Source organism: Colletotrichum graminicola (assembly GCF_000149035.1).
Source record: "Colletotrichum graminicola M1.001 genomic scaffold supercont1.24, whole genome shotgun sequence".
Lineage (NCBI taxonomy): Eukaryota > Fungi > Ascomycota > Sordariomycetes > Glomerellales > Glomerellaceae > Colletotrichum > Colletotrichum graminicola.
The window spans coordinates 75,875-84,002 of record NW_007361028.1 but is presented as its reverse complement, the minus strand read 5'-3'; the positions used below and the strand labels follow the sequence as shown (position 1 = coordinate 84,002).

Below are 8,128 nucleotides of genomic sequence, written 5' to 3'. Positions count from 1 at the left end.
GGGGGGGGGGGGGGGGGGCAGCAGAAGGAAGCATTCTTCCCCAAGAATTTGGGATTTGGGCTGAGTCGAGTTCGTCTGTTTGCTGTCAACTCACAGCGGATCGGGGCGGTGTCAGCTTCCCCACTGGATGCAGAGCACACACACGGATGAGATGGTTCATCGGGATCCGAGACGGACCGTTCTTGGAGTCGGTGGTTTTTGATCTTGTAATCCCTTGTCAATGGATACAACTCAGCTCTTCTGCCTAGAAGAAATGAACGAAGGAAGGACGTGGTGTCCTGGACTTCCCGTAGACAGATGCAGCAGCGGCACGTGGGGGCGTGATTACATAACACACCATCACCATTGTACTTCGAACATGAGACACATCTTTCTTCTTTTGGCTGCTACTGACGATCATAAGAGACACATGTTTGCTTTTCGCAGCTACTCAACTCGTATTTTCGACGTTCAAGCTGTGGAAATGGAGTGCAATCACCTAGGAAACGGTTCAAAACAGCCAGTCAGATGAATCTACAGAGTACCTACTAAAATCTCAATACTAGCAACATGATAATGGCGAGCTCCCACAATGTTGCGAGCTCGACCTCAGAAGCTCAGTAGGCTCGGTAATTCTTCTCCAGGTGAAGCCCGTTGAGTCTTGGGTTGCCAGCCACAAAATTTCCAACTCACAAGAGGGCTGGCTGATCGTGTCTACCAACTAATGCTTTGCCGTTGCTGTCTGGACCGGCATTATTGATAGGCCTTCATTTGTCAGGATCTAGCGTGTTCGCATAATGCAAGTTATAGCGAGATGTGCACCGTTGCTCAACCACGTACTTGCGAACAGATCCAACACTAACACAATGGCTAGTCGTGGCTCACGAGACTGGTATTTGGGCTCACATCGGCACGAGCCCCGGGACCGAGGGCAGGCCGGGCCATCTTATCATAGGTTACCCCGCCCCCGATTACACCAGCAGCCAACTTGAAGAGAAACAGGAACGGCTCAGACGTAGAGGCAATTCCTCCTGCGTCAGATAGTCCCGGCCGGCGCTTTGCGTCGGGGGAGGGAGCCGGCTCGGAACCCAAAATGCAACGGAAACGACCCCCGCCCCCACACCCTTGCGACGTCATCGGTCCGCGCCAGCTTCCAGAATCGTCAATCATGCAACGCACCACACTCGTCTCCCCCATCCATCCCCTCCGTGCGCTTGCTTTAGTATTAAATCTCCAGCAAACCCTCCCTCCCCTCCTCTCAGATTTCCTTTCCACATTGTAGCTCGACAACTCCACGACATACTTTCGCCAGTAACAACCCAAGAAACCAACACATCGAATCCTTCCCCATCACATCACCAAAGCTCAAACCGTCACCATGCCTCTCGTCGTTCCCGGTATCAACAACGAGTCCTCCGGTGACAAGACCGAGGAATGGACCAACAAGTTGGTCGGAAAGAAATTGCACGAGGAGGAGTCCAACGAGACGGTAAGCTGCTGCCCGCTCCTGCTCCCGCTCCCGTTTGCCGACTTGCTCTAACCCTCGCCGCCTCTCGTCCTCAGACATTCTGCAAGAGAGACCTCCCCGAGAAGACGCGTGTCATCGAGCCCGGCATGATGGTCACCAAGGACTTCGTACCGAACAGGCTGAACGTGCACGTCAAGGAGGACGGCACCGTCTCTCACGTCAATCACGGCTGAGCCGACATGAAGACGGTGGCCCGGAGTCCCTGAATAATGCCTGGCTACGATGAGGGTTACGCGATGATGGTTTTATGATAGAGTTTGCATGACAGTACAGCTATGAATAATTACAGAATACGATATTTCAAAATCTGCTTCAACCCGAATCCTGTGATTCTGCGTCCTCCCAAGTGACGTGATGGTGCCTGTAGTGTCCCCCCCCCCCCCCCCCCCCCCCCCCTTCCGGGTCATCCCAACCCCCGCAGCACGGCTGCCCCTCCACAGGTGCATGTCTGGTCCGCCCCGCCCGCCCGACTGCGGGGCAGTTTTCCTCTGTGAGGTTCGTTCCAAGCAACCCCACCATCACTCACGACACTCAACCCACGACTCGGACGACGCGACGAGACTTTGACGACGATCGATTCCCGAAGATACCCCTCCCACCAAGCATAGCGACGTCGATTCAATACCGCCAAAATGTTCAAGAAAGAGTACGCACCCAATCCCTATCAATGCCCTACTCTTACCCCCTTCTGAACGGCAGAATAGCCCACGGCCATGAAGGAAGAAAAGCTAACAGTCTACCCCTCCTCCCGCGCAGCATCACCTCGGCGCCGAAGCAGAAGCTCAAGTCCTCGGTCCAGCGCTCCCTCCGCAACTCGCTGCTCGCGAGCTACCCGCTCTTGAACCCCTTCATCGACGAGGTCATGCCCAAGAAGGCCTCGCTCGAGCAGATGAAGCTGCCCGACCGCTGCTCCCTCTACGTCTGCGAACAGCAGCCCCTCTTCTACCAGCAGGACAACGCTACCCTCATGCCCCACCTCCGCCTCGTCCACCGCTTCCCCCAGGCCTTCCCCACCATCCGCATCGACCGCGGCGCCATCCGCTTCGTGCTGTCCGGCGCCACCCTCATGGCCCCCGGCCTGACGAGCCCCGGCGGCCGGCTGCCCGAGCCCCGCGACGGCGACGAGGGCCCCGACGAGGAGGGCCGCTGGAGCCGCGAGCTCGAGAAGGGCGAGCCCGTCATCATCATGGCCGAGGGCAAGACGGAGGCCTGCGCCGTCGGCCTGCTGGTCGCCGGCACCAAGGAGGTCAAGGACAAGGGCAAGGGGCCCGTCGTGGAGGAGGCGCACTTCCTCGGTGACGGCCTCTGGAGGCTCGGTTCGGATTGAGAGTGAAACGATGGTATGAGGACCCGGACGACTTGGCACATACGGGGAAAAAGGGGGGTGGGGGATTGGATATGGATGACGTGATCCTAGGCAGTCCGGCATGATTGGGTCGGTTTGGTCGGCTGCGAAGACTATCAAGAGACATGAGGAGAATATGAAGCAGCGTTCATGATACCATTTCCTTGATATTGATTCTCGTCACGGGACTCGGCAGCATCCAGCCGGGTGACATGGGACTAGACAATAGAGGTATGTGAGAGGCCCTGCCTGACGGTCTCGCCCGGAGCTTGCGCGTGTTACAAAGTGGTGCGCGTCGAGGCTTGAAAGTCAGGTGCGCGGTAATTGGAAGATTTGAGAGACATGTGTCCACGAAAGCCCATGTCACGAGTTATGAATTCATTACGTACACCTACCTCGTTGATACTCAAATCTCCCATGCTGTAGTGCTGGCCAAAAATGCTTCAGAACCTACTCTCAACAGCCGATTCGAGCGTTGCTTGCGTCCCTTGCGCTGAACAGACCGAGATAGAGTGTTGGACAGATCGAGGTGTTGAAAGGGGGCCTACACAGCTGCTGGAAAGAAAGCTAGACTCGTGTACGTTCTGCTTTGCTTCATTCTTGACCCCGTTGGCGTCTTTCTTGCTTGTTTGCTCCAAATGCAAGCTTGGTTGGCATCGTTCGACCGACTCCAAGTAAAAAAAGAAAATAAAGAAAAAAAACTTTTCGTTCGCCTCTCTCCCTTCACCGTTCCCGACGCTGGCATCGACGAGCCCCCCTTCCGCTACCTACCCCTCGAACCCGGCATAGAGAACCTTCTCCATCACCCCCGCCGCCGCCCGCGCCTCCACCTTGGCCTCGATGCCCCCGTTCCCGAACTCGTCCGCCTCCTCGAACGCCTGCTGCCAGAACTCCCACCTCCTGAACGAGAACCCCGCGCGGCCCCTGAACCTCGGCCCGGGCTTCCACCTCTCGGCGTCCGCCCCCTTCCCGTTGCCGTTGCCGTTGCCGTTGCCGTCGGGCCCGCCTCCTCCCCCCTCCGACGTCACGGAGAGGTGATACAGCCGCTGGCAGGAGTGCACCGCCCACTGCGCCGCAGCCATCAGCCGCGCGTCGGCGCCGTCCCGGTCCCCGGCATCCGAGGAGCGGCGATCCTCGAAGGCGGCGCGGAGCTGCCGGACGGCGAAGTCGCGGCCGTCGATGAGGTTGTAGGACCAGAGAAGGGCGGCGAAGGCGTTGAGGCCGACCCAGCGGGCGAGCGTGTCGGCCCTGCTCGGGGACTGGTAAGGGGCTTCGAGCGGACGGTAAGCTTTTTTTCTTTTCGTACACACCCGTTTGTGCGGTGGGATAACGGCCCGGGTGGGGGGATGGGGGATTAGTGACTTACAAACCATACTGTCCCTGATGCTCTGGTTCAGGCCATGGAGACGGCTCAACTGCTCGAAGCCATCCTACAAAAAGAAGGGGTCATCAGCCAAACGTCTCACGCATCGACGCAGCTCTGCTCACCACCGTGACCGTGGCCGTCGTCTTGGGCGACGAGGATAGGTGGTCGAGGATGACGACCAGGTCCAGCATCGCGAGGTTCCCCGACGGCGTCTGCTGCGCCAGCGAGACGAACAGCCTCCACAGCGAGCCCAGCACGTCGTCGTCATCATCATCCGAGGGCCGGTGCGCCGGCGGCAGCAGCGCCGCGATCTCGACGGCGACCCGGCGCAGCCGCCGCGGATCGTTGTTCTGCTCCAGGAGCGCGCTGCGGATGGTCCCGAACGCGGCGGCGTCGTCAAAAGCCGCCGTGCCTTCCGGCGTGTGCTTCCATCGCACCACCGCCATGTTGCCGCCCGTCATGTCGGCCATGAACTCCTCGACATTCTTGGGACGGTCAACGTCCGAGGTGACGCGGAAGGACATGATGTGTGGCCGTTCTTTTGTGCTTGTTGAACCGGAACGATATCGGCCGGATGTCGCAATGGGGAGAGGGGGGGGGGGGGGGGGGGCGTGTCAGTTGTCCTTTTAAGGTCTGCGGCATGGAAATAATTCGCATCCGCTGCCCCAAGCTCCTAAGATTTAGGTTATACCAAGGGGGAGGACAGAGGGAGCATTGACTTTTCAGGGTAGTCGAACCCTTTTTGTTTGCATGATCAGAGGGAAGGGGAGGGACATGGAAGAGGGCTCTTGTGTCGGGAGATCCACGACTTCCTGAGCCGGAGCTCCTCATGCGTATGGTGGATCCGCGGGGGCAGCAACAACCCAAGGGGGTTTTACACAACAAGCGCAGATGCGCGAGTCGGAATTTATCGGCCTTAATGATGCCACTGCTGGAACGGGCCCCAGCCAGGCGGGGGGTGTCCACCGACCCCGGCGACTTGATTCAGGTCTTTGAGAGGCACGAATGCCTCCTTTGTATCTCCAGTCTTTTTTGAGGAGGAAAAACGGCTAGGGAGCTCAAGCTCGCCAGTGAATGGTGTTGAATTCGTCTTCTAACGTTGACCTGCGTAGCCCAAAGAGAGTTTTTATCAACGAAAGGGTTGATGGGTCTTTTAACCGACAAAGAAGTAACTGGGAAAAGAATAAAGGATTGGAAAATACCCTCCCCCAGGGCCGCTGAAGCCATCGCGAAGTAGCATGCACAGCAGAGTGTCGACGCCGAAGCATTCCCCATTTTGTCTTCTTTCACTCTTTGATTGTATCAGCCAGCATGGAATGACGAGTAGCTTTGGAAATGCTCCATGGATGAAGTCGAAGGGCGGCCGACAGAGCTTGCCTTGGACTGTCGGATACCCGGGGAGTTGGAAGCACGGCAGGATAGTGACCGTAACAGGCGCGAGGGGGGTGGGAATGGTTCAACCAGTTTTCGAATTGACGCCTCCCAGCACCGCGATTGGGCGAACCAATCCGTCCTCAACTATGTTGGATCAACCAAAGTTAGATAACCTCGAGGCATCTCCGAAAAGCCACCCCCCTGTGTCATGAACCCAGCCCAGTCGTCGCCATGAAGAACAAATCTAATTAGAAAAGAAGCAAAGCAAAAGGGTGGGGAAAAAATATCACACCCACGAGCGGACGGAAATTTTCAATCGTCTTACCAAATCATCCCCCAAGGCGCTTTGGAAAATGTCCTGCCTAGGTCTCCCAGGCCCCTCCAACACGCCCCCCGGCGACGCCGCCCTCCACCGGTCCTGGAACAGGTTTCTCGACGACCACGGCCTCCGGGCCGTCTTCCAGGCGTCCCCGGCCCAGATCGACGAGCAGTGCGCCGACGCCATCGCGGCCCTCAGGGCGTCCGAGGAGCGCCGCGCGGGCGTCGGGGACGCCATCCTGCGCCTCTGGGACGGCATCGGCCTCGTCGTCGACTGCCTGCCGCCGGATGTGAACCCTCACTGGAGGGCCGAGGAGCAGCTCCTCAAGCCCACGGCTCTGCGCCTCGCGGCCCGGAGGGCAAATCTCGCCGAGGAGGAGCGGGAGCGGGAGAGGCTCCGCGGGGGCTTCTGGGACCCCATTTCCTTCGCCCTCGACATGTCCGTCCCCTCCAAGTCGGAGGATTCGGAGGACGAGGAGAAGGGGACTGTCAAAGAGTTGAACCTCAACTTGCGGCCGCTTGAGACGAACCTCAATGACGAAAGTGAGACGACACTCGAGGTCGCCACGTCCCTCGCCAACACGGAATACTTCCTCGGCCACTGCCCGGGCGACCCCGTCTTCTCCTACGACCCCCGACCGGCGTTCCGCCCCGCGGACGAACGCAACTTCACCTACCGCGGCCGCGTCCCGCGCAGACCCGGGGAGGACCTGCTGCGCTTGCAGCTCCTCTTGCCGCGAGTCCTCGCGCAGCTCGTCGTCCTCCTCGCCTTCTTCCCCGAGAACCCGTCCCTCATCCCCGTCGAGTGCGCCAGGATGATGGGCGAGGTCGACGACCTCGGCGAAACGGTGTTCCGCACGATACGGACCTGCTGGCGAGCCAAGTTCAGGGGCATGTCCGCCGCCCCGGCGGCGGCGGCGCCGTACATGCACTTCCTCCGGAGCAGCCCGCTGGTGCGGGAGCTCGCCTGGCTCGTCTGCGCAGCGTGCCTGGAAAAAGGGTGCCGCCGGCCGACCGAGAAGACGCGGCGGGCGCGCCGCCTCTGGACGACGCTCCTGCCCCTCCTCGACGTCCTAACCTCGGACAGGACGGAGGGCACCTCGGTATGCGAGGCGCTGCTGCGCATCGCGAAGCTGCACGTCCAGGACGAGGACCGCCGGGCGCGGGATATGGTGTTCAAGGAGGGGGAGTACGGCCGCGCGCTGGTGTACAGGGAAGGTATCCTCATCGACAAGGTATGTCCCGACTCCATCCCATCTTCGTCGTCATGAATTCCCGTCCGTTTCAAGGCGGGCGAGCCCGTCGATCCCGAACTTGAGCTCGAGCTCGGACCGGGCTCATGTCAGGGGAGGGTGTCCATGCGGCCCTGCAAGGGTCCAGCTCAGCTTCCCCCGCCCAGGCGGCCCCGGATAAACCATCCTCCACTTCCACACGTCGCCCGTCCAAAATTTCCCAAACCTCCAACGACCAAATCTGGTGATCGAGGAACTGACGTACTTTCTCCTCTCCTGTAGTCAATCCACGCCTTCTACGCATCCTATACCGGCCACCTACGCCCTGCCGCCGGCGTCCTCTCAAGGCCCAATCCACACCCGCTTTTCCCCGCCGACTCAGACCCAAACGGCTTCGACACCGAACCCGTCCCGATCCCCGACGAGGTCCTAGCCGCGTACGAGAGCATCAGGGCGCGACACGAGCTCCCGCCCGAAACCGACGTCGAACTCTCCGCGCCGCTGCTGGAAAGACCCAGCCGAACTGAGACGACCGCCGTCGTCACGACAGATCGTCGGAGAAGGAGACCGGAAGACAAGGACGCCGCCAGGGAACCGCCGCGCAAGAGAGCAAGACGTTGACCTCCCTCCATTCCGTCCTCGAGGTTCCAATACCCCTCTTCTACCCCGACGAAAAAAAGCCCTCGCCGATAGAAACCAAATTCCTCCATAGACGAACAAAATGGCTTCCCTCATCTCTCTCCGCGGCCTCCGCCCGACCCTCACATCCCTCGCCCCCGTCGCAACACCAAGCACCGCCCGCGCCCTCTCCACCTCGGCGCCGCTCGCCGCCCGCAAGGCCGCCTCCAAGGCCGCCTCCAAGGCCGCCTCCCGCAAGGGCGCCTCCGGCGGCGGCACGCCAGAGTACGCCAACCGCATCGCCAACATCCGCCAGCACCTCTTCTCCCAGGCCCCTCCCCCGCTGCGCATGGCCCGCAACCGCCACC

The 8,128-nt window shown here is 60.1% G+C and overlaps 5 protein-coding genes across 5 annotated transcripts in view; 4 read left to right on the top strand and 1 right to left on the bottom strand.

Annotated features, from left to right (window-relative positions):
* Window positions 1-1,357: 1,357 nt before the first annotated feature.
* GLRG_06370 (uncharacterized protein) lies at window positions 1,358-1,680 on the top strand (the record flags this gene model as incomplete). Its single annotated transcript, XM_008097055.1, has 2 exons — window positions 1,358-1,468; window positions 1,543-1,680. The coding sequence occupies 2 exons, from the start codon at window positions 1,358-1,360 to the stop codon at window positions 1,678-1,680; spliced, it is 249 nt and encodes an 82-aa protein (XP_008095246.1).
* Window positions 1,681-2,139: 459 nt separating this feature from the next.
* On the top strand, window positions 2,140-2,834 carry GLRG_06369 (PUA domain-containing protein; the record flags this gene model as incomplete). Its single annotated transcript, XM_008097054.1, has 2 exons — window positions 2,140-2,153; window positions 2,264-2,834. 2 exons carry the CDS (start codon window positions 2,140-2,142, stop codon window positions 2,832-2,834), a joined length of 585 nt encoding a protein of 194 aa, XP_008095245.1.
* Window positions 2,835-3,619: 785 nt separating this feature from the next.
* GLRG_06368 (uncharacterized protein) lies at window positions 3,620-4,742 on the bottom strand (the record flags this gene model as incomplete). The annotated part of the gene is made up of 3 exons (XM_008097053.1): window positions 3,620-4,122; window positions 4,219-4,282; window positions 4,341-4,742. The coding sequence occupies 3 exons, from the start codon at window positions 4,740-4,742 to the stop codon at window positions 3,620-3,622; spliced, it is 969 nt and encodes a 322-aa protein (XP_008095244.1).
* A 1,203-nt stretch (window positions 4,743-5,945) lies between these two features.
* GLRG_06367 (uncharacterized protein) lies at window positions 5,946-7,763 on the top strand (the record flags this gene model as incomplete). The annotated part of the gene is made up of 2 exons (XM_008097052.1): window positions 5,946-7,145; window positions 7,425-7,763. 2 exons carry the CDS (start codon window positions 5,946-5,948, stop codon window positions 7,761-7,763), a joined length of 1,539 nt encoding a protein of 512 aa, XP_008095243.1.
* Window positions 7,764-7,863: 100 nt separating this feature from the next.
* The window catches only part of GLRG_06366 (uncharacterized protein), a gene marked incomplete at both ends in the record, with an annotated part of 863 nt that continues 598 nt past the window's right edge, over window positions 7,864-8,128 (top strand). Inside the window, one exon of the mRNA XM_008097051.1 lies at window positions 7,864-8,045. Coding sequence (XP_008095242.1) covers window positions 7,864-8,045 — 182 coding nt within the window. The remainder of the gene's footprint in view (window positions 8,046-8,128) is intronic.